At 41.9% G+C, this 25079-nt stretch overlaps 2 protein-coding genes and 1 long non-coding RNA gene across 5 annotated transcripts in view; 1 reads left to right on the top strand and 2 right to left on the bottom strand.

The window, feature by feature from the left end:
- Positions 1-3481: 3481 nt before the first annotated feature.
- bloc1s6 (biogenesis of lysosomal organelles complex-1, subunit 6, pallidin) lies at positions 3482-13900 on the bottom strand. 3 transcript variants are annotated; one of them, XM_063188383.1, is made up of 6 exons: positions 13784-13900; positions 13508-13611; positions 13078-13222; positions 5448-5535; positions 5271-5357; positions 3482-4863 (listed from the first exon to the last, which is right to left on the bottom strand). In XM_063188383.1, the coding sequence occupies exons 2-6, from the start codon at positions 13563-13565 to the stop codon at positions 4744-4746; spliced, it is 498 nt and encodes a 165-aa protein (XP_063044453.1). In that variant the 5' UTR covers positions 13566-13611; positions 13784-13900; the 3' UTR covers positions 3482-4743. The 3 variants fall into 3 exon arrangements, with proteins under 3 accessions (XP_063044453.1, XP_063044452.1, XP_063044451.1); XM_063188382.1 differs by having other exon boundaries at positions 13795-13899; XM_063188381.1 differs by having other exon boundaries at positions 13508-13900.
- On the bottom strand, positions 3482-21638 carry LOC134438755 (uncharacterized). The gene is made up of 2 exons (XR_010032643.1): positions 21547-21638; positions 3482-4125 (listed from the first exon to the last, which is right to left on the bottom strand). It is a non-coding gene; the product is annotated as an uncharacterized LOC134438755 (long non-coding RNA).
- The window catches only part of slc30a4 (solute carrier family 30 member 4), a 26365-nt gene continuing 17059 nt past the window's right edge, over positions 15774-25079 (top strand). Inside the window, exons 1-4 of the mRNA XM_063188370.1 lie at positions 15774-15964; positions 16324-16928; positions 17543-17689; positions 21695-21848. Coding sequence (XP_063044440.1) covers positions 16538-16928; positions 17543-17689; positions 21695-21848 — 692 coding nt within the window. The 5' untranslated portion in view covers positions 15774-15964; positions 16324-16537. The remainder of the gene's footprint in view (positions 15965-16323; positions 16929-17542; positions 17690-21694; positions 21849-25079) is intronic.

The following is a 25079-nucleotide window of genomic DNA, read 5'->3' as shown; positions in this document are numbered from 1 at the left end:
GTGTTTTTATTACCTATTTAAACACAGTTTCTGAAAGGTGCAGTTTTTTTGTAGTAATTCACATAAGTCCCTGCCTTGTCTGCAGGGCCTGATTAACACACAGGCTAGATATGGCTGCAGCCTAGGGGCTCCCACATGCCAGGGCCCCCCCCAGGCTAGATATGGCTGCAGCCTAGGGCCCCCCACAGGCTAGATATGGCCTGAGGCCCTGATTGGCCAAAAGTGAAAAATTTTAGAATTGTGACAAGATGCAATATTGAAAAGTACAGTTGGTAGACATGTCATCCTGAATTCCGTACACTCTGTCTACATAACTTTTTTGTGTGAAATTTGCCTTCTGGGGGGCCCCACAGTAAACTGTAGCCTAGGGGCCCCAGGCCACCTTAATCCGGCCCTGCTCGTCTGGTCTGCATCTGGGAGCTTTTGAATAAGCTGTGGATGGTGAGAGTCAACGCAGTCAACAATTCATAATGCTCTGCTGCTCTCTAGGGTTCATTGAAGGCAGCACCAGCATTGAACAGCCTGGCCCAGGACACAGACATGAGGCTCATCATCGTTGTTAACCTCTTTACGCTGAGCCTATGTAATAACCTTATTATTACCCAAAATAAATGACCAAGTCTTAGTCCGCGACTTAAGTATCTGGGGGTATATCTGTACAACAAAGTGGACTGGTCAGCCAATATAGTTGCAGTGTACAAAAAGGGCAGGCTGTACTTCCTGAGGAGGCTGAGGTCATTCAATATATGCTACAAGCTTCATAGTAAGCATATCAGTGTGGTAGCCAGTGGAGGCTGCGGGCATTCAATATCTGCCTAGTGTTGCCACACGTCAAGGTTTTTCCTGGATTGTCCCGGTTTTTATGGTCTGTCCAGGTAAATTCCTGGACTGTCCCGATTTTTAAAAAATGCACAGCTTCATATTACCCCATTGAAATAAACACATATCATTAATGATTCGTGCTCGCGCATCAATGTGTCCAGGTTTTTTACCACTGAAATGTGGCAACCCTATATCTGCCACAAACTTCATAGTAAGTCTATCAGTATGGTAGCCAGTGGAGGCTGCGGTCATTCAATATCTGCCACAAACTTCATAGTAAGTCTATCAGTGTGGTAGCCAGCGTCCTGCTCTATGCAGTGGTGTAATGGGGTGGGAGCACAACAAAGAAGGATGTCAGACGACTTCATAGACTGAGAAGAGCTGGCTCTGTTGTGGGAGAAGAACTGGAGAGCTTCGCTTCAGTGCCTGATAAAAGATATCGGAACAAACTTGAAATGCACTCGGGGAGTGCAGACCTCCCCCAAGAAAGCTGTTTGATAGAACATTTGACTACGTCACAACCTTTTTTTTTTATTTTTGGTAACACTTTAGAATAATGGATGCAAAAAAGGATTATAAAGACTTAATAAATAATTAACTATTGATGAACAAAACATTAACAAACGTTTGTAAATGACTAGGAAATGTAAACAAATGCTTGTAAATGACTAGGAAATGCTATGTTAATATTATATATTTATCAAACATTTACAAGTTGCTTGTAAATGAATAAAATACTCTGTTATAAGGTGTGTAAAATCTTGCATATATCATTTGTATATATTTTATAAAGCATTAATAAAGCTTAGTTAATAATGAAAACATTTGTTAATGTTTTATTCATCATTAGTTAATTATTTACTGAGTCTTTACTAAGGAACATTATTATAAAGTGTTACCTTTATTTTTTTAAAGTCTTTCTGTCTTGCTTTTGCGGAGGTGGAAACTGGAGTATCAAAATTCGCCCAATCCCGCAACAGTGAAGAAACTTTTTTAAAAACCCTGAAAAAGGGTTCACCCCCAAAAAGTAATCACTTTAAAATCTGTTCATAACTTTTTGAGTTATCCTGCAGACAGACAATCAGAAAAACAAACAGACAGACAGACAGACAAACAAGCAAACCAACACGACCGAAAATATAATTTTTAGTTAATCTCATTTTAAGAGGCCCCAATTTTGGGGGTAAAGTGGTTGGTGACCCAAGCACTGGTTGGTGCCCTAGGCACTCCGCACACTCTGCTTATGTCTAGTGGCTCTGTTTGTACCTACACAGAGCATTCTGGAACATGAACCTGGAACATGAAAGTGTGTGTGTGTGTGTGTGTGTGTGTGTGTGTGTGTGTGTGTGTGTGTGTGTGTGTGTGTGTGTGTGTGTGTGTGTGTGTGTGCATGCGTGCGTTAATTTTGAGCAATGGTTCGCACAGTGGAGACGGCGACCCCTGGAGGTCTGCAGCGTGTTGCCAGGGGATACGTGGAAACAATTTGGTACAATATCATGAAAATCCTACAGCAGTGGTCTCCAAATGGCGGCCCGCGGGCCAGATCCGGCCCAGGCATGGCAAACATTTGGCCTGCGTTGGAACAAATAAAAACAGAGCGGGTATACAGTATGTGTGCTATCTGTGGCCATACGGTCGGCTGATTTGCTTTGCCCTCTGTCTCATTTGCTACATCATTTGCAGTCATGGGTGAGCGATTAGGGCGTCAGACTTGCATCCCAGAGGTTGCCGGTTCGACTCCCGACCCGCCAGGTTGGTGGGGGGAGTAATCAACCAGTGCTCTCCCCCATCTTCCTCCATGACTGAGGTACCCTGAGCATGGTACCGTCCCACCGCACTGCTCCCCATGGGGCGCCACTGAGGGCTGCCCCCTTGCACGGGTGAGGCATAAATGCAATTTCGTTGTGTGCAGTGTTCACTTGTGTGCTGTGTCACAATGACAATGGGAGTTGGAGTTTCCCAATGGGCTTTCACTTTTTCACTTTCACATAATTTGGTCCTTGGGGGGAAATAATTGGAGACCACCGTCCTACAACAAAGCAGGCTGCACAGCACCTCCATTACCTACACAGAGTTACCTGAATGCAAAATACATGAACAAAATTAGCATGACCAAGTCTTACTATGTTACCTAAGGCTCTCTTTAATGTACTAGCAATGTTGTTGTGATGTACTGAAGTGTTTTGGAAAAGATTGAATAGGCCCATCAACAGGCCCATCTGCAGTATGAGGTTAGACAATTATCAGCAATACGACTTTTTAAAACATTTGTGACAGTAATTTCTTGTGCCTGTGCGATTATGAGGGAGGTCAATGGATAACATGAGTAACCACCAACAAACAGTCAACAACTAGGCCGGGTAGCCTACATATTGAGTTAACCATACTGCAGATTGTAAGCTTTGCAATGATACCGTACAAAAGAAGATATCTGATGAATGTGTGGCCTGAATGTACTCACTTCTCAAAGCAGAACGACAACTGAGGAGTCAGCTCTGAAAGTTTCCAGTTGATGTCTAATTGTGATGCGTACACGTATGTTGAGCTTGACCAGGTAGGACAGCACACTAAAGGTGAATTCAGATTTCAGTTTCATATATTTTCCAATCCCTGACAGCAGTAACAAACTACCACACTATAACAACAAGCCAGTCGAGAATATGTTACAAACATTTGAATTTATTTTATTGTCCTTTCACAGAAATAATCATCTCTCATTGTGCTCTTCGATATGGTGCCATTACTTGGAGGCTAGACAATCTATCAAGAAGATATGAGTTCAGGACATCAGTTAAATAATACTGATAAATTAACCATTGTAGTATATAAACTAACATCAACAAAAAACATGCATGACTGTGAGTATCTTTCAACATTACAGGTCTGACATTGTGGTCACAACATTTTGTCAGTTCCCATATACCCTACAGTATATGAATCAGATGCAGTTGGCTGGTGCACGAGTACTATTAGATGCAAATAAATTGTCAGGCGTATCCTTTATTGCAAGAACAAATAACACAGAGTAGAAATTAAAGGTTATTTATAAACGTATAAATAATGGCCATCAAGCTCCTTTAAGGAAAACAAAACAAAAAAACAGGTCAGTTTGATTAGTAGGCCTACTCCAATGGTCTTTTGAATGGCACGGTGTGACTCGTTGTAGCCATGTGTGTCATTATGATCAAGTCATGAGTTCTCTTTTGTTTTGGACATGTAAACGCTTAATCAGAGAGAGTAGAGAGAGAGAGGTTCCATTGGCCCATTGTTTCCTGGTTCTATTATGGCCCCCCTTAGGCAGACCTAGGCAGACCTAAGGACTGTTCTATTCATTGTAGGAGTATTATGACACGCCCCTTTAGGCAGACCGGAACCTGGTCATGTTAGGTGCCCATAGAAACCTATTATGTTGGCATATCTCTATATACTTAAAGAATCTCTGGCTTAATCCTTTATCTGCCATGTTTCGACGGTGTAGCTCTTCCATCTTCATCAGAAGGTAAGCTTTCATTATCATTTACCTGACATGTTTCTTTTCTGTGGGCAGCCGTGGCCTAGTGGTTAGAGAGTTGGTCTTTGAATCTAGGGGTTGCAGGTTCGAATCCCCCCTGACCTCTCCCTACATCTCCATCCATGGCTGAAGTGCCCTTGAGCTAGGCACCTAACCCCACATTGCTCCAGGGACTGTAACCCTGACAAATAATAACTGTAAGTCGCTTTGAATAAATGAAAGCGTCAGCTAAGTGTAATGTTTCGACGTCGTGACTTCTGTCTTCATGACCCATTGATGAAGACGGAAGTTACAATGTCAAAACATGTCAGATAAATGATACAACTTTTACATGACGTGAATGTAATACATGTGTCGTTATGATCGTTTTGCAGGCTTGGCGATGGGTTGTACAGTAGTCATATGTGTCATTATGATCGTTTTGCAGGCTTGGCGATGAGTTGTCTTTCTCTCTCCATCTCTTTCTCCCGCTGCTGTTCTTTCTCCAGAGCTTCTTTCTGTCGCTGTTGTTGAAGTTTTAAAGCTCTTTTCTGAAGAAAATGATAAAAACATATTCACTGTCAATTTAAGATGACAATATAGGCTACTCCTCTCTTACAGTGGTCTTATCTTGGTATTTTGTCTGTGATACAGACAAAGTGTGTATTAATGCATTTATTTTAGGCACCTTCTGACTGAGTAAAAAACGGTGGCTGTTCACACAAGTTTAGATTGCATCCATCTTTCCCTCATTTGACACACAGAGGACAGATCGAACTAAATTTTGAATAGTTTCCCAAAAAAAACACAAAATCAACATAAACTTAATTAAACATTGTGTGATTTGTTTGTGAAATTACAAAAAAGTGTTAATTCTATTAATCTATTTTGTCGTGGAATGTTGCCACTGAGCAGTCTGTTCTGAATGTACTAAATTCACTGATTGGTGATGCCTTACCTTTAGTTTTGTTGTCTTATCATGAATAATCATCATTTCCTTCCTTATGTTGACCAATTTGGTATGATAGATTTTTGCCTCTGTGAACTAAAACAGACATTATTTAGCACTTTAAAAAATATGAAAAACGAAAGAAATTGAAACATGAATGAATTTGTATTGAAGATGTATACACACCAGCGCGTTTAAATCTAGTAATGCATTACAGTCTTTAAATTTAGCGACTTCCTGCTCCAGTGTGTCAAGCAATATCACCTGGTTTTGGCTGTGGGAAGAAAGGGAAAATAGTTACCACCAGTGTCGTCATGGGTTTTAAAAATAGCAGAAAACCACCAAAAAAACAAGTCACAAGGAATTATGACACATCACCTAGACCGTGCTGGAAGATGGCACCATATTCAACCACTAAAAGCTTGTTAAGACACATGGCAATGATCATGCGGAAACCCCGTCATTCCTTCCCAGGCCTCAACGTCACCGCCTGAGTGACTCCCACGAGAAGCTGGCTGCCTTTTGCCATCAGAGTACAAAGCTGGTTCAGGATAAGTTAAGGTTAAGTTAGAAGGTAAATCATCTAATACAAGACCTTTTCTAAAGACAATGTGGACTCCAGGGTCTTCTATTAGGTGATTTACCTCTTAACTTAACCTTAACTTTCCTGAACCAGCTTTATAGTATAGGCTCCTGCTGATGGAGCCATGTTAAAGGCTCGCTATCCAAATCCCAGAAGAATAAATAGACAAACAGCTAACGAGTTTTGCTTTACATGGGTTACTACAGTGGAACGTATTGGAGTGGCCTGCTGATGGAGTCATGTTAAAGGCTCACTATCCAAATCCCAGAAAAACAAACAAACATCTTACGAGTTTCGCTTTACGTGCATGGGATACTACAGTGGAACGTATTGGAGTGGCCTGCTGATGGAGTCATGTTAAAGGCTCACTATCCAAATCCCAGAAAAACAAACAAACATCTTACGAGTTTCGCTTTACGTGCATGGGATACTACAGTGGAACGTATTGGAGTAGTAAGAATTCACACAAGACATTCCGGTCGGTAGCTTCTGAGAGCCCCCAGAGAGTCGCCCCACACCACCACAGGTGTCCTGTTAGCAGTGGAAGGTGCCAGGGGGAAACTCCAAGCAACCGGACACCCCCAGGGGTCAAAAGTGGAAGTCGTGCCGCAAGTGGTTAAAAGGTCTCACCTGTTGCTGTACATATAATCAGCTGGACTTAACGTTTACATTAAAGGGCCTATATGTCTATTATAAAGAAAAAAACACATCTGATGGGTGTTTGGCTTTTGAGGGTGCTTAGTTGATCTATGCTGCCTGTACATACAGTACACAGCACAAACATTGAGTTTAAAAGCAATATCTGTTGAAAAAGAGAACAGCAAGACATAGCGTATTTTCAAGCTTCAAATAACATGCCCGAAGTCAAGCCAGTAGTTAGTCAACTATGCTGCCCTTTCCGGGTTATGACTACTATAAGTTCATCAAGTTCAGCAGTGTGGACCCTGTCTATGAGGAACCATTCCACCCCCAGCCTGTAGGGCGACAAAGATGAAAATTGCTGTACTGTGCTTGGACTTGCTGTGTGTCTAACAACTCATGGCACTTTGGCTCCCCCCAGTGGCCAAACACAAAGTTGCAGCACTTCCGGTTATGTGTGGGTAGCAAGAATCATATGGGATGACAAGTCTCTTCCTCATTTGTATGAGAGTGGGTGTTTCTATAGTCATACTCAGCAGGAAATGAATGACTCACAGTGCAGAGCAGCACAAAGAGAAAGGGAAGGGGAAATCCAAATCAAGCAAATTTACTCCATAAACTATACTTGGTGCATTGTTATACAAAGCCACAAGCTCTACTGCAGAGTCTGCAACACCCTGAATGGCTGCTGCCTGACAAAACCTGTTTCTGGGGCGTGAATATCCGCTCTATACAGCTCCGGAAATTATAAAAGAGACCAATCCGTTTTTTCCCCTGATTTTACTACTTATAGGCATGTGTTTTCTGTCCAGCAGTTTTCTGTACAGCCAATGTATTTTTTTCCCTCAATATTTTCAATGCGCTTTTCAATGTTTCTGTATGCGTCATTCCCTGTTACCAGATATCTATTTTAAAACAACCTAATAGTAATGTTTTAACTCAGGAAGGGTTCAGAAATATTTTTTTTGCGGAATATGGCTGATTTTTAATCACATCTTTCGTGAGTTTTGGGATGCTTTTCACCAGTCTTTCACATGGTTCTTGGATTCCTGTTCTTGCGGGCCTGGTGCAAGAATTCAAGTTGCTGAGTTTGGGTTGATGGCTTGTGACCATCCCTCTTTGTCTTGATCACATTCCAGTGATTTTCTTTTAAAAATATATATATTTTTTAGGCGCTTTTATGCCTTTATTTGACAGGACAGTCGAAGATGGTGACAGGAAGCGAATGGGACAGAGAGACAGGGGAGGATCGGGAAATGACCCCGGCCGGACTCAAACCAGGGTCCCCGTGGGTGGGCATGCAAGCCCAAATGTGGGGGGCTTAGCGCACTGCGCCACAGCGCACCCTACATTCCAGAGGTTTTCAATGGTGCTCAGGCCTGGGCTTTGGTACTGGCCATTGATATGGTCATGGTATTGATCTGGTGGTCCTCCATCAGATCCACACCTTGATTGACCAAGCTGACCAAGTGTGGCTTGGAGCATAGCCATGCTTTAAAAAAAACAGTTTTCAGAGTTTGTGGGTTTTGTCAGAACAGAAGGAAGCAAGTAATTCACAAAGACGAACTCGCCCAATTCTATACTCGCCAAAGCACCGTCACATCACCAATCCTTGGCCAAATTTCACATCCAATGCAACTCCTGGTCATCTAATGGTTACATAAAGACCTGAAGAGGTCTACAGCCCACAGTGTTTTGTACCTGCTGTGAAATTTGATAGAGAATAAGAGATGATCTGAGGGTCCGTAAGCAAGACTGGAATTGTCTTTGCTAAGGTTTTTGTCTTTGCTAAGGTTGCGTTACTGAAGCCACATACGACTTTATCTTGGAAGAAGACTTGCATCTCTCTACTCTGACAATGCCCCCCAACTCTGAGGATTATCTTTTGCAGCAGGATGCACCAGGCCACGCAGCTTAGGGTATGTACATTTTTTGCCTATACAACCCACCCCTACATTTGAGTTCATATAATAAGTTACTGTTGTCATTTTGATGAGGACTCTCAGTTCATGTTGTTAACCATGGCGTGTTTGCGAAAGACACAGAGATACTCAGTGTTGTCGCGGCCACTCCCAGTGGCAGCTCACTCCACCAACGGCCCAGGTGAAGGACCTTGCCAATGTAAACACGTACCAAACAAGTTCCGTCAACCTCCATGCATATGTATGGCCGCTTTTACTGTACATTGGAACCGGTTTTGGTTCTAGGCTTCATAAATGAAGGTTGACACTACTACACTACTTCTATCTAGTCCCTCGCAATGGTTATGTTTAGTTGCCAGGTATTAAAAGCAGCTTTTAAGAAGGACTGTTGATTTTAGTCAAAGTAAAAAACAAAAAAAGGTGGAGACATGCCTCAGTGGAACCGTGCTAGTCTGTAAAACCCTTATGAAGCACGATGACAATGTAAAAATGCCCTAGTCTGGCCCTGCCGTGGCCTAACAGTGGGGCACTGGCTTGCTACGCTGGCGACCCGGGTTGAATCCGGCCCGGATTATTTGCCGACCGTCTCTCTCTCTCTCTCACTCGCTGTCACCATCTACATCTGTCCTATAACATAAAGGCAAACAAGCCCTATATTTTTTAAAATGCCTTAGTCAATTAGTGTGTGGATGGACGACCAGATCAAGACCCAATCTCCAGGTCTGATTCCCACTGAAAACTTCTGAAATGAGATCAAGAGGAAGAGGGTTGGTCACAAGCCATCAAACAAAGCTCAAAAACTTGCATTTTTGAAACTGATTTTTTTCCACAATGTGAGAGTATGGTATGCCAAGATGCATGAAAGCTGTGAATAAAATCCATGGTTATTCCACCAAATGTTGATTTCTGAACTCTTCCTATGTTATATATGTATTTAAACCAACCAGGAAAGATTTTGTTAGTCACATGATTCACACACCCTCATCTACCTCCACAATGTGCATTTCAGGCACTATGGCAATATAAAACTTGCTGAACAATTTTAAATTGCTGTATTGTTGTAAATGTATGAACATCGCTCCTGGCGTTAATGGTAAAAACGCACAGATGCGTGACCCGGCGTGAAAGGTAAAACAACACATGTGCATCTTCCGGTCAAAATGGGTTAAGTATGAGGTGCCCCCTTCACTAAAAGTTCATACATACAATCATTTTATTGGCCAGCATACAAATAAAATGCTTGTGTTAAGTGCACGTGGGAGGTACATTAAAGGGCAACTCCTGCCAATTTCAATGTGCTGTTGTATTGCTCATGCTACCCTTGACTTGTCGGTACCTGGTGACGCCGCATTTTTTGGCTCAGCCCTTTCCGAGATATGAGCTATTCTAATGGGGGCAACTTTTGTTTACATTTCAAAAAAACATTTTAATTTATTCCCAAAAACATCCAAAAGGTTATGCAACATCAGCAGACAGCTAGCAAACAGCGATACCTTTTGGGAAAATATTTGGAGTAGGCCTATGCTCATTTTTTAAAAATGTAAACAAAAGTTGCCCCCATTAGAATAGCTCATATCTCGGAAAGGGCTGGGACAAAAATTGCGGCGTCACCGGGTACTGACAAGTCAAGGGTAGCGTGAGCAATACATCAGCACATTGAAATTGGCAGGAGTTGCCCTTTAATGTATGTATAAACTTTTAGTGATGATGTGAGACCTATTTCTGATATATTACCTAGAGGGGGAACCTCATACTGAAGAACTACTTAGGCTTAAGTACTTCTTAAGAGTTTTTGGGAAACACAGCCCGGTCTGGTTCATGTACTAGCCTTGGGGTAGCGGGGAGACTGTCTGAGATGATTGACTGGTCAGTAAGGAACGACCTGCTCCCGTTCACAGGCCAGTAAGTGTGCTGAACTTTTACTCTCAACAACTGATGTTCCTCTATCACCTCAAATCCATCAGTTCTTTGGTTGTCTTTTGTTGTCTACAAATAATATCATCATCAACAACATCATCATCATCTTCAACAACGACGACCATGTTTGTGTATAAAAGTACATACAATCATGCCGATCAAAGTGCTTTAAAGGGACACTGTGCAGGAAATGCTCATTGAAACTGGGCTGCTTATTGCCAAATTTGATCTTTACATGCAAGTTTTCTAAGTAATAAACAAATATTTTCTAGTATGGTCCAGGTAGAGTCATTTTTACAGATAAAAATGGCTCTTTTTGGAAATTCAAAATGGTGGACCATGGAGAAGATCCCCCTTTTCATGTATGAAAAGTGCTATTGAATACTTAGAATTTGATGCTGGTGGTAAGTATTTATGAAAAATGTAACATTAGTGAATGGGCAGCATGAATTCTGGAAATAAACAACTAAAAATCTCACACAGTGTCCCTTTAACAAGTAGGCCCTTACGTCTGCATAATAAACTGGAAAAGCAGGTCCGGTGTACAGGTTAAGTAACCGGTTAACAGGTTGAGTGCATGCCCCGACTGGTCTGCCCTGCCCTGCATCACAGCAAAGCATCACACACAGAGTGATGCTATAAGCACCCGAGGCCTTTCACAATATATTTGCCTTTTCCTCCCAGTACATGGGTTGTCTATTCTTGTTTTCCCCTGGCTGTGCACAACTCATCCTCTGATTGTTGGAAACCACTGTCTGTCAAAAATTAGCTCACATGGTTGGCTGCCAGTGTCTTGCCCCTCCTCACAACACCATGTTTATAAACAAACAAAAAAACATTTATATATTCACAATCAGTCCTGCCTTTCATAATAAATCAGACGTGAGACTCAATGCAGTGGGACCGGAGGTCAAAATTGTATTAAATACATAAACAACCGTACATGGCTTTTTCATATTCACTGCATACCAGTGCCTCATCAACATACCGTTAGTGTGTTTAGACAGTTTGAAATTTCTGCCCAGATCCCTCATATGCACATCCATACAGAGTGCATTTTAAAAAAATGCTTCTGTCACTAAACCCCTTGTCAATCAGTCAATTATACAGACTAGCTGGATCCAGGGGTGGAAGACCATAGATGAGTGACACGTAAAATAGATTGTGAGGATGGGAGTTGCCATAACTACGGTTATGGTTGTCGTCCTCCTCCTCCTCCTCCTCCTCCTCCTCCTCCTCCGTCAATGAGCCTGGCTAGTTTAGTTGGAGCCATCAGGGGAAATACTTGCTCCTCACCAAGCACCATGCGTCATGCAAAGGACTGATGTGACAAAGGACTGATGTGACAAAGGACTGATGTGACGTATTGCAACACCTACTACTTGGACCAACAACTCCTGAAGTAATAACTCCCGGTGAAAATCATAATGACAAGCATCAGGAGCAACATAGCTATCCATCCAGCACCTCAGGGTCTGCTCCAGGCTAATAAGCTAGCAAGGCTGCGTTCCCTGGCAATAACCATTTGGATGAAGACACCATACTATAACCAGAGATTCTTTAAGTATAGAGATATGCCAACATAATAGGTTTCTATGGGCAGCTAACGTGACCAGGTTCCGGTCTGCCTTAAGAGGCGTGTCATAATGCTCCTACAATGAATAGAACAGTCCTTAGGTCTGCCTAAAGGGGGATTTTCCCTCCCTCCCCCTTGCGACAGTAGAACCCGGAAACAATGGGCCAGCGGAACCTCTCTCTTATCTACTCTCTCTGCTATAACTCTTTGCCAAGATGTCAACAATGCAATGTGAGAGCCATGGACACCAACTGGAAATCACAGGCTTAGGGGTGCTGAGGCACAGCACACTAATGTCCCTTTCCATAAATGGGCTTGCATACTCATGGGGACCCAGGTTCGAGCCCTGGTCAGATCACATCCCAACCCTACCGCATCTCTCGCCCACATCCTACTCTCTTTGCGATCTCTGTCATTATAAAGGTAAAAAAACCTTTATGAAAATGAAGGGCTATGTAAGATGTAATACTTTGTTAGCTTATACTGGCAAGCTCCTGTTGGCACAAAATGTCGTGCCGAAAAGCGAGTGCCTGCCAAAACACGAGTGCCCTCATTGAAACCAATGGAAACCGATGACCATTTTTTCAGATAGTTTTTACCCATTTTTGCAGATAAATCTGACACAATTTAAGATGGAAAGCCTATCAATAAAGCATCTACATTCCTTCTGGAAGTATTACAAAGAACTGGTTACAATTTCAGTATTATTTCCATGAAAGAATCGAAGAATTGTCATAACAAATGTTACAGTTTCATTCAAATAGCTCATATTAAGTGCAGGACGAGTAATGTTTCATAAGCATATTTTTAGTTCATAAATTATGTAATTCATTCTGCAAGAAATTGTATAATTTTCTCTCAAAAAATGTCATTGGTTTCAATGAGGGCACTCGTGTTCTGGCAGGCACTCACTTTTTGGCACGACATGGACTTCAGCTTTCAGCTTGACTTCTTGACAATTGAAATACTTGTTGTGTAAGTAAGCTTATGGCGAAATTCACTCAATAAGCTGCACCTGTCATGAGACCAATACAAAGGAATGATTGTTATCATTACTATTGTTATGCTATTTAGTTTCCAGTCCATGACTCCTGTGCACTGGAGAGTGTAAAAGAATAGAACACAGATGCATGTGCCCTAAACATTGGTAGCCTATGACATTCCCTATCCATTACATACGTCAGTTCCTGAAGTGCCTGCTTGGAATCTTGAAGGTCTGGTAGGTAATGGGCCATAAGCCCATGTGTCAACTTCTCAATGGTCTGGTCATTGATGAGAACAATATCCTCCAGAGGTGTTGGTTCTTCCGTCACCATGTCCTCCTCTGGAAAAATGAGCATGATAGATTACAGTAGTGATGAGGGTGTGTATGACTGTAAACAAAGAGATGTCACCTGAGAAAACTTCGTGCAACCCATGCATGAATCTGCAAACAGAGCGAATGTAATGCGGCTTTATTGAAGTGTGTGAGTATTATGCAGACAGTAGTATTTTACTTTTAGAGGGAGTGCATTCGGTTAAGTGTCTATAATTGCCTATGGTAACTGCTGTAGTCGTCAACTGCACATGCCTACTGGCTAGTGACAGCAGGTCATACAGAAACACAGACCTTGATGCTGGGGTGACTCCGGTTGGGGTGCAGACTCTGTGTCCGCTGGTTCCATCATGTGTCAGTGCAGGTAAATAACTGTGTCAACTGACATCAGCAGTTCACTGGATAATGGATCAATAGACGGATTAACTAGCAGAAGAGCTGAGAATCGATGAGTTCCCGAGCTAATCGTTGACTACATTGCCTTCGAGCAGTTAGATCAAGCTAGATCCCAAATCCATCGGTTAACAAAAGATGCGCTTGTCCCTACACTGTAGAATGACAAAACATTACCGAAACATCACCTCTTTGTCATATTAAGCCTTGTATCGCCCAATCATAAGGGAATTCCACACGTTGTTCCGTGATCTGACTAGCTACTACATTCCTCTGTAAGAACATATCATGTGATTTCGACCATGTGACCACATAACCAAACTTGCTGTCTACGGGCAGCGAGTTTGCGAAACATAGGACGATATTGCGCCCAACCGCGTTTGGCGTCTCCGATTGGCTACAACGGCTCCCTTGTTCCTCCCCTCTGATGGCTTTCATTTCACAGCAAGAATGTCAACTCTCGCTCAAAGCAGGCTTGCAGAACATTCGTGTACAAATAATTTGGCCGATCTCTTGAAACAGACACTAAAAGTAGGGTAACAAACAAAAAGTAGGCTACCCAAACCATTTACGATGCAGTAGGCCTACAAAAATGCTGTGTCGTATTTCATTTTAGCGTGGTTTGGCATATCTCTTGAAACAGATGTGCCAAGTCAAACAAACGTAGCCATAGCCTACTCAACGATGCAGTGAGCTCCAGTAGGGATTTCATTTTATTTACATAGCCTAATAAATGAAAGCGTCAGCTAAATGCAATGTAATGTAGCCTAAACCATAGGACTTTTGAGCTTTTGAGTTCATTTAAAGCCATGTCGTTGCCAACTGAAATACAATTTCACCTTTTGTAAGATGCATTTGCATACATAAACATAAGAAAAAAATATAAAAAATATACAGTATTGTCAAAATGTATTTTATGGCTGTCACACCAAAGGACTACAAAACTAATACATCTTGTGGTAGCAAAACGTAATTGATTGATTGAAGAACTCTGAGAGAAAAAACTAAAATCCACCCTTGCTATTGGCTTCTTAAGGGTCTGAAGTCACAATTTAAGAACAGCTGGAGCTTCAACAATAGATAGGCCTAATTATCCACAGAATTACCCAAAAATGTGATGTCACACCACAGGATATTGTTTTCTGTGACAAAGTTTCATAAGTCCATATGGTCTCAGAAAAACGGGAGAAAATTAAACATTGCCACTTGCCAAAATAGACACCTTGAAAAACATCCAATATGTCTTGTCTGTCATCATGACACCACCTATTTTTTGTCAGGTCACAGGCAAAGTTGGTTAAAACTGAGGTACTTAGACAACAGAAAACTATCACCGCAATTTCAGTGTTTCATTACAGACCTTATCAAAGTATCCATGTGTTAATGTTAGATCTACAGAAGTGCGGATGAATTGATATGCAGAATGCAGTTCCTAATATGACCACCAGATGGATAGGCCTATACCGACATAATGAATAGAAGGTAGGCCCTAAATCCTACATTTGCCACCACATAGGCTATGCCATGGACTCTGTGGACAGATCACCTGGATAATGTGAATAAAATGAAATTGTAAGAAACGTCATTTGTATTGCATCGTTGGCTAGGCCTGCTTTTGTTTATGCTTTTTAGTGTCATCTGTTTCAAGAGATGAGCCAAACCATAATAAAATGACATGATACGGCATTTGTATAAACACAGGAGTTTATGCAGTTAGGATTAGGCTACATTACATTGCATTTAGCTGACGCTTTCATTTATTAGGCTATGTAAATAAAAATGAAATCAAATACTGGAGCTCACTGCATCGTTGGGCAGGCTATGTTTGTTAGAGTTGGCACATCTGTTTCAAGAGATATGCCAAACCACGCTAAAATGAAATACGACACGGCATTTGTGTAGGCCTACTGCATCGTAAATGGTTTGGGTAGCCTACTTTTTGTTTGTTACCCTACTTTTAGTGTCTGTTTCAAGAGATCGGCCAAATTATTTGTACACGAATGTTCTGCAAGCCTGCTTTGAGCGAGAGTTGACATTCTTGCTGTCAAATGAAAGCCATCAGAGGGGAGGAACAAGGGAGCAGTTGTAGCCAATTGGAGACGCCAAACGCGGTTGGGCTATATATCGTCCTATGTTTCGCAAACTCGCCTACGGGCAGTAGGGGCAGTGTCAGTGGTAGTTCTGCTTGTGTTGTAGAGGTAAACAACAAGCTAACGGTACGTCTGTGCCGTGCCAAGCTAGCTTTCTAAATACTGTTGTCTGTTCTCACATTTAAACAATGGCCGTTGCAACAAAAATATGACTGAGTCACGGATTTTACTTTTGCCTTCCCGTTTACAGTATCCGATTCTGCCAAAGGTGAGTAAATGGAAATGCTAAGATAGCCTACTGTTAGCTAGTGGAAAAGGACCATATAAATGACAAGACTGACATTAGGGCGAGACTGACACCATTACAACCACAGGATCATTGTTCGGAGATTGCTTAAACGTAACAAATAAATAACATTGGCTTGATATGATAGTGAGATTTACCAGTAACCCTTGGAACAACACCCTAAGTCGGCGTTTAATCATCTGCTGGTGTCTTGCGCAACTAGCGGTTAGCAGCATCCTAAATTCCTTGACGTGAACTGTTAGAGGCCATAATTGATACTCGAACACATATTGCCAAATGTGTCATACTCTGATATTACTTGTGGTTTCTTCTTTACACAGGTATTTCAAGAACACGATGGGCCTGGTCGTGATATTGACAGATGAACTCTGTTTCTGCTGAACTCGCAAATTCTATTTTACCTCCTCTTGCTTCTTTTTTCTTTTCAAGCGAGGTGTGAATTGGAGTAAACACACCTAGCTGAGGTATTTTGATATTATTTTCATATTTATTTCCTTATTTATTTATTTATTGTGATAAGTCGACGGCTTCACCATGTCGGGCGCAAACTTCATGGCGAGGATGAAGTCTGCCTTTAGGAAGGAGCGAGAGGACTGGGATCTCAGTGACACCGCTCCGTTCGATTTTTCTGACGACCTGGGAGACGATGACACTCCCAAATTCAACAAACTGAAGGTCGTCGTGTCTGGTGAGATGGACGATTATTCGGCCGGTGCTCCTTCCAACGGAGCGCCCGTCGTCAACACCATCGTTGCGGACGATGATGACTCGCTCCTCGACTCAAGTCTCGGGAGCCCAGGTGTAAATATGGACCCTTGTGAGAACTGTTTGAAGAGAAGAGAACGGCTCAAACAACGGAGGGTGATGAAGAAACTCGTCTGTGCCGCAGTTTTGTACTTTCTCTTCATGATTGGAGAGCTTGTCGGTAAGAAAATGCTGCAGAGTGGCTTGTAGCTCGTGCAGTGATTAATCTACATGCGGGGCCCTTCTTTGTGCATAGTTCTACAATCTAGAGTCTCGTGGGACTGCACGTGTAACCAGCATACCTGATTGGTGCTAAACTGCATTTACTTGTTTTTTTGGTGTGCCCTTATGTTCACAGCAGTGTCACGGATTTGTTGTGCTGAGGGTATCTTGAGTTGACATATGAAATGGTGCACTGACTGCTTCTCTTATGGAAGGCCACACAGTATTAATACTACTAACGAGAATGGCAACATCAACAACTGCATTTGAATACAGTTTTACCCTTTGTAATAAGCCAGTCATTCTCCGGCCTCCATGAGAGCTGATGATGGCGCTCCAGGATGGATAGCCTATGAGACACTTAATATTTGTTTACCCTTATTGATTTGTTCCTGACTGTGTATTTCTTTAGTTTCTAGAGGAGACATGGAAAGACTGCTGTGATTTTATATTGTGCTCAGAATACTGAAACAGAATGCTAAGCAACACTTCTTTGCTCAATGCTCAGTGAAATTTCTTGTCATGCAGATTACTTTGTCAGACTGCTACAACTTATGACATTTTTCCCCACAGGTGGTTATGTCGCCAATAGCCTTGCGATCATGAGCGATGCCCTTCATATGCTGACGGATCTGGTTGGCATCGTTGTGTCTTTGCTGGCCTTGTGGTTGTCCACAAAGCCCCCATCCAACAGGTTCACCTTCGGATACCATCGCTTAGGTATGACGATGACTCACTGTTATACCACTATATGTTATCCTGTCTTGCACTGTAATGGTAGTCTCGCTACCAATCCTACGTACTTCCGCCAAAGGATTGGCTCCACTGCTGTATACTGGTAGTAGTATGGGATGGTCAGGACCAGGCTACTGTAATGGTGCACTGTGTGAGATTTTTAGTTGTTTATTTCCAGAATTAATGCTATCCATTCACTAATGTTACCTTTTTATGAATACTTACCACCACCATCAAATTCTATGTGGGTCAAAGACGAGACGTGCATTTTTTTTGTTCCGCACTCATTTAACTATCAAAAAAGTAAATTAATGAATTTTGAATGTTATGCTGATAAACAGCATAGTCTGTTTTCTCATTTCAGTAACATTTAAAGAAAAATAATTGTCAATGTATGTGTGAAATAATCTCATAAAGTGCAAAAATGTCATTCAGTGTAATGGTCCGAACTTAAAAATCATCAATACATCCTTGAATAATTATGCAAAATGATGAAAAAAATATATTTTCACTCTCTGGGCATAATTCTAGAAGTGTTCTTGTTATTGTATTAGAAGCACGTTTCATTACCATTTTGTTTTGATATTCAAATCATCTGGGGACTTTTGTCCGGATTTTCAATTCCTTAGATATCATTCAGTGTAATAAGATCAACATGGTGCTTTTAAATCATAATAAAAAGTGATAGTCACACAACAATATGTGACATCATCAAAAGGACCCCTAGGGACCCCTTAAGTGATGATGCAAAGGAAGAGTCTTGTTCTTCAATAGTCGAAAATTCTGTATTTTTATCTTGTGGTAACAGCGTCCACAAAAACAGATGTCATTCAGTGAAATGTCAAAAAATACTTTTATACTCAGATATTCATCCAAACAAGCATATTTTCTAAATAGACATAGTAAACATTGTAGATCAAAATCATTGTTTCATGTAGGTGACTAACTGTGTGCTTGTAAAAAGGTAAAAATAAGGTGAAAAGTATTTGGTCGTCCTTCAGTGTAAGAGATGTCATTCAGTGACATGCAGTGTACGGGCCATTTCATTCAGTGTAATCAGTTCATAGTTGTATATTAAGAATCCAAACGGCAATATAAGTTGCAATATTACTATAAGATACAATAATATGATGATACTACTTGAAATTATGACTTTTATTGTTATTTCCATTACAACCTTGTTATTACCATGTAGCAACCATATTACTGGGTAGATTCTGGGATTTTGGAAGTTGTACATGAATTATCAGAACACCCTAATCGAGATCCCCGAAATATGCAGGTCAACAGACAACATTTTCTTTTTTATTGTTTTAGGCCTAAGTAGTAGCCTACCTCTAAGCTTGTGGTCTTGGAAGTTCTTCAAAACACGTTTTAATGCCCCAATATTAAGTAAAATACCAATTATTTGACAGCATCTATTTCTGTTGTCACTCGTTCAGGACGTTGAGTACTGTAGTATGATGGTAACAATATGATAGCAATGAAAAGTAGCTGTTTATATAGGCTTTTTTGCCAAGGCATCATTCAGTGTAATAGTTGTGGTCATTCAGTGAAATGCACATTTTTATGTGAAAATAAAGTCAAATTCTTACAAAACTTATTTGTTTAGCACAACACATGCGGGGGCATACAACAAATGAATAATTGTGTATTTTAAACTGATTTTCTCTTCCGTGGAAAAACTTCTTAAAGCCAAATGGGTGAAATGCACTTGGTGAAAGACTACAAACACTGCAAAAACTATTTGCAAATGCCTTTTACTAGAAATGTTTAGGTTTGATGAAGACCTTAAATATAGCCCTTTACTATGTTATGTAGCTTATTTCAGTTTTTTAACGTCATCTATATGTTTTTTGTATTATCAACTGTTACACACCGTATTACACTGAATGACATTTTATGGGTAAAAATGGGGTAAAAATGCATGCTCCTCCTATTTTCTGAACAGAAAATAATAAACTTAATCACTCTACACTCCAATGTACCCAAAAAAGTTTAAGAACGGTGTCCGGGAACAGTTTTATTTTTTGGAGTCCTGAAAACCCTGTTTCGTCTTTGACCCATGTATTCATTATGACTGGGAAAATTGCACTTTTCATACATGAAAAGGGGGATCTTCTCCATGGTACGCCATTTTGATTTCTTAGAAATAGACATTTTTAGCTGCAAAAATGACTGTACTTGGGCAGTACTAGAAAATACTAGTTGATTATTTAGTTAACTTTAATGAAAAGATCAAATTTGGCAATAGGCAACCCAGTTTCAATGAGCAGCATGGTTGCTTGACCATTTCCTGCACAGTGCACCTTTTAAATGTACAGTATATTTCCTGTCTCTGTCTTTGCATGAGAGTGAGCGGCGTCATTTCAATTCCTTTGCATTTCCAGTGCATGTGAGGAAATGGTCAATAAAACTGACTTTGACCTTGACTTTGACTAGCTCCGGCCTCTAACGACCTCTAAAGAAAACAAAAACGCTGTGTGTTTTGTCAGATAAGGACCTTGCGTGTGGTGCATGAGCTGTGGTTACTTCATTATGTCTCACCAGAGATTCTTTAAGTATATAGAGATATGCCATTGTAATAGGTTTCTATAGGCACCTAACGTGGCCAGGTTCCGGTCTGCCTAAAGGGGCGTGTCATAATGCTCCTAGCATTGAATAGAACAGTCCTTAGGTCTGCCTAGGTCTGCCTAAAGGGGGATTTCCCCCTCTCCCCCTTGCAATAATAGAACCCTGAAACAATGGGCCAATGTAACCTCTGTCTATCTACTCTCTCAGGTCTCACTGCTTGTATGCATTGTGCCAGGCAGTCCATTGTTTTCACTCCTCTCCTTGCATTCCAAAGGAGTTCAGTTAGAAGGAGCTGGGCTTCATTTTGGAACTTGACTTGACTTAACGCGTCTTCTTTGGATTACACAACCTCTGTATGAATGAGAACCTTCGCATCACTGGAGTTTTTCTTTTACCTCAGACATGTAAAAGTCTGATCTTTTACCTGACATGTTTCGAGGGTATAACTTCCGTCGTTTTCATCAGCACGTCACACATCAACATCCCAGTGTCCAGTGTTGCCAGATTGGGCTGTTTCCCGCCCAATTGGGCTGCTTAGGATGGTCGTGTGCGGGTAAAAATTGCATTTAGCTGGAAAAACCCGCCCAATTTTTGCCATAGAAATCAATAGAATTGGGCGGGATTTTGTGCTTCTTGGCGGGTTTTGAGCAGTTTTTGGGCTGGAAATCATCAGCCTCATCTGGCAACCCTGCCATTGACCCTCTGATGAAGACGGAAGTTATATCGTCGGCATATGTCAGGTAAAGGACAAAACTTTTACATGTCTGAAGTAAAAGAAAAACTCAAGTGATTTAAACCAGGGATGTCAAACTCAGGCCCGGGCGCCAAATTTGGCCCGCGGAACCATTTTATTTCGCCCGCGAGATCATTTCAAATGTGTATTACAGTTGGCCCACATACACCATTAATGTATAGCGTAACATGACTTGAACATGGAATTTGCTGTGTCACAGGATGTGCAGATACATTTTAACTAACAAATATGATGGGAAAGACTGTATGCACAATTTAACTACGAGTATGAAGTGCATGCATGCATGCACAATTTTAGTCCATTTGTAAAAATAATTGTTGAGTTCGGCCCGCGAATTCGTTCCAGATTTTGATTTTGGCCCTCTGTCAATTTGAGTTTGACACCCCTGATTTAAACAGTTAGACATGGAGAACCTTCACAGCCTTTACGTCAGAGAGAGTAGAGAGAGAGAGGTTCCATTGGCCCATTGTTTCCTGGTTCTATTATGGCCCCCCTTAGGCAGACCTAGGCAGACCTAAGGACTGTTCTATTCATTGTAGGAGCATTATGACACGGCCCTTTAGGCAGACCGGAATCTGGTCGCGTTAGGTGCCCATAGAAACCTATTATGTTGGCATATCTCTATACTTAAAGAATCTCTGTGTCCGTGGTTGTGATTTCAGAGGTGGTGTCTGCTGGGGTCAGTGTGCTGCTCATCTATATCCTGACTGGGGTGCTGCTGAATGAAGCCGTGCAGCGGACCGTTCACCAGGACTTCAGCATCGACGGGGACGTCATGCTCATCACCGCTGCAGTGGGAGTCGCCGTCAATTTGATGTAAGCACCAAATAATGCCCAGCAGACAGACAAATATCTCTCTCTCACACACACACGCACACGCACACACACACACACCAGACAATGCATTTAAAGGGACAGTTTGGTCAATTTCAACATGCTGTTGTAATGCTCACACTACCCTGGACTTGTCAGTGCCTGAGATTTTTTTTCTTCTTCTTCAGCCGTTTCCGAGATCCTGGTCATTGTAATGGGGGCAGCTCTTTGTTTACATTTCAAAAAAACATTTTTATTTATTCCCAAAAACATCCAAAAGGTTATAAAACATCAGCAGACAACTAGCAAACAGCAGTACCTTTTGGGAAAATATTTGGAGTAGGCCTATGTACATTTTTTTAAAAATTTTAACAAACGCTGCCCCCAATAGAATTGCTCATATCTCGGAAAGGGCTGAGCCGAAAAATGTGACATCACCAGGTACTGACAAGTCAAGGGTAGCGTGAGCAATACAACTGCATGTTGAAATTGACCAAACTGTCCCTTTAATGTAACACGCACACACACACACACCAGACAATGCATTTAATGTAACACACACACACACACACACCAGACAATGCATTTAATGTAACACACACACACACACACACACACACACACACACACCAGACAATGCATTTAATGTAACACACACACACACACACCAGACAATGCATTTAATGTAACACAGACACACACAGACAGACACACAGGCACAGGCTGAATCTCAAATGGTGCACTTGTGCACTTTAGTGTTCATGTTTCAGTGCGTATGCCGTATTAGTTACGCACTGAAACATAGTGCCCGAAGTGCACAAGTGTGCCATTTGAGATCCACCCACACACTCACAAACAGCTGTCTGTTTACATGTTGCATGTTTCCTTGTTTAGTGTACATGTGTATTATTTGTCTGTTTACTGTACTGTTTTCTTTTTGGTATTACATCACACGCTCATGTCCAAGCAAAATTTCTCTCTTGTAGAGACAATAAAGAATGATCTTATCTTATCTTATCTTATCTCATCTTATCTTATCTTATCTTACACACACACATACACACACACACACACATACACACAAAAGACAGACAGACAGACAGACAGACAGACAGACAGGCGGGCTGGCCACCCCTATACACAGACAGACACAAGACAGATAAATACACACACACACACACACACACACACACACACACACACACACACACACACACACACACACACACACACACACAAACATAGGCCGGCCACCCCCTGCACACAGACAGACAGAAGACTCTCTCACACACACACACACACACACACACACACACACACACACACACACACTAAACGCAAACACAAAAGCAGGGCCTGTGTGAGTGCCATCTCTGTAATGAGGGCCTCGTGAGCTGCTGCAGCTCTTGTCATAAATGTCTGAATAGGGCCGTCCAAAGTCCTGTTGAGGCGTTTTGTTTCAGGGACAGACAGCTCCCCCTCCCCTAACATGATGATGTCATAGGCAAGGCCCCCCAATTACACTCAGTGTTGCCAGATTGGGCGACTTCCCGCCATATTGGGCTGCTTGGGATAGCCGTCTGAGGGTAAAAATGGGTAAAAAAAAGGGCATTTGGGTAGGTTATTCCTGCACATTTATGGCCATAGAAATCAATAGAATGACACTCAAATTGGGCAGGATTTAGTGCTTCCAGGCAGGTTTTAAGCATTTGTTTTTAGCTGTGAATCTTCTGTCTCATCTGGCAACCCAGATTGCACTGCTAGCCCTCTGGTTTATATTGTACAATACTGCTGAGGCCTGGTTTCATGTTAACAGTCAGGTTTAGTGTGAGGGAACACACTGTTGTTTTGCAATTGCTAATTGGCTCTCTTGTGTCGTCTTCCCTGCATTGAGGTTGCTGAGCAAAGGTGAAGGTTTGGCTTTGAAAGTGGTTGGGGACATTATTGTGGGTAAATTGTCCTGGTTAGCTATTTTTGCATTATGTTTGGGGAAAAAGTGGTGGGGATAAGCTAGGTTCATGGGCATGTCCCCATTCCCGTCCCCACCACCCACACCTAAAATTAGCACCTATGTTGGCGAATGCTATTGTATGATAGCATGATGCCTTCTTCTTGTTTTATTATACCAGACAGGTGTAGTGGAAGGGAACATCCTGTTACTTGGCAATTTGGAACTGGCTTTTATTGTCCTCTTCACTAAAGAAAGATTGCTGTCACTGCATGTCATTGTTTTGCTGTCTATGCTGGCGATATTCCAGTCTGATAGTAGCTAAGCACAGTCTGTTCAATTGTATGGCAATCCCTGTGTCTCAATCCGCGTATTTGTGTCGGTGCACTGACGGTTAGTGCATCGTGCACACAGTGCACTGAGGTCTCCAGTGCATAGTGTTGTGGAAAAAAGTTTGAGCACCATCACTGTGCCCTCGCTGGAAGTGACGGCTGTGCATAGCATTAGCTCGCCAAAATATCGGTTGGCTACTGTTTACATTGCACAGCGTCTCGCGCTTGTATTTACATTTCCTTCACCCCAAAGGGCAGCAATCAGGCATACAATACTTGGCTTGGCTTGAAAAGGTTGGTGTCCCATTAAAATTACTTACAGAATTAGGAGACAGTTGACCACACTCTTAAACTGAATTGAACGCCACCTTTCTTCCATTTCACTGTCAACTAGAGATGTACAGGATCCAAGATCCGGTTCCGGATCCGGCAGGATAATAGGGTTTTTCAGACTATCCGGATCCGGATCCGGTTCCAGGATCCAGGATCCGGTAGCCGAGGCTTTTCAGTCAAAATAGTTTGAGCCAACGTGATAAAAAGGGTCCACGTGTGTGAGTAGGCTATGTGTTTCAACCCTTTCGTAGGATCCGGTATCCGGATCCGTATCCGGCAGGATCTTAAGCAGTGGATCCGGTATCCGACAGGATCCTAAAAATCAGGATCTGGTGCATCTCTGCTGTCAACATGGTGTCTGCCTAGTGCGTGCAGCGTCTACTGTTCAAGCACTGCACTGCACTGCACTGTTTCTCGCCATTGTTAGGGGATCATCCGAGCGCTTTTAGTGCACTGGCTCAACCGAAATTGTCAGCGTGAGTGCCCTATGCACTGAAACATAGTGCCCAAAGTGCACAAGTGCATGGATTGAGACACGGGGTATGACTGACTATTCGCATCACCCCTAAACATAGTAATAAGCACACACGACAATCCCTCTGAGAAATGTCTGTAATCTCA

This window comes from Engraulis encrasicolus, chromosome 22, assembly GCF_034702125.1.
Source record: "Engraulis encrasicolus isolate BLACKSEA-1 chromosome 22, IST_EnEncr_1.0, whole genome shotgun sequence".
NCBI lineage: Eukaryota > Metazoa > Chordata > Actinopteri > Clupeiformes > Engraulidae > Engraulis > Engraulis encrasicolus.
Note: the sequence above shows the minus strand (reverse complement) of the source record. Positions and strands in the feature narration are given on the sequence as shown.

What these genes read in the sequence shown, in the direction of transcription:
- bloc1s6 (XM_063188381.1), bottom strand. Translation starts at nt 13,565, where the DNA reads ATGATGGAACCAGCGGACACAGAGTCTGCACCCCAACCGGAGTCACCC. An exon ending in GGAGTCACCCCAGCATCAAG is followed by an intron (nt 13,223 to 13,507) that starts GTCTGTGTTTCT and finishes TCATTTTTCCAG; the next exon opens with AGGAGGACATGGTGACGGAA. An exon ending in TACTAGATTTAAACGCGCTG is followed by an intron (nt 5,358 to 5,447) that starts GTGTGTATACAT and finishes TGTCTGTTTTAG; the next exon opens with TTCACAGAGGCAAAAATCTA.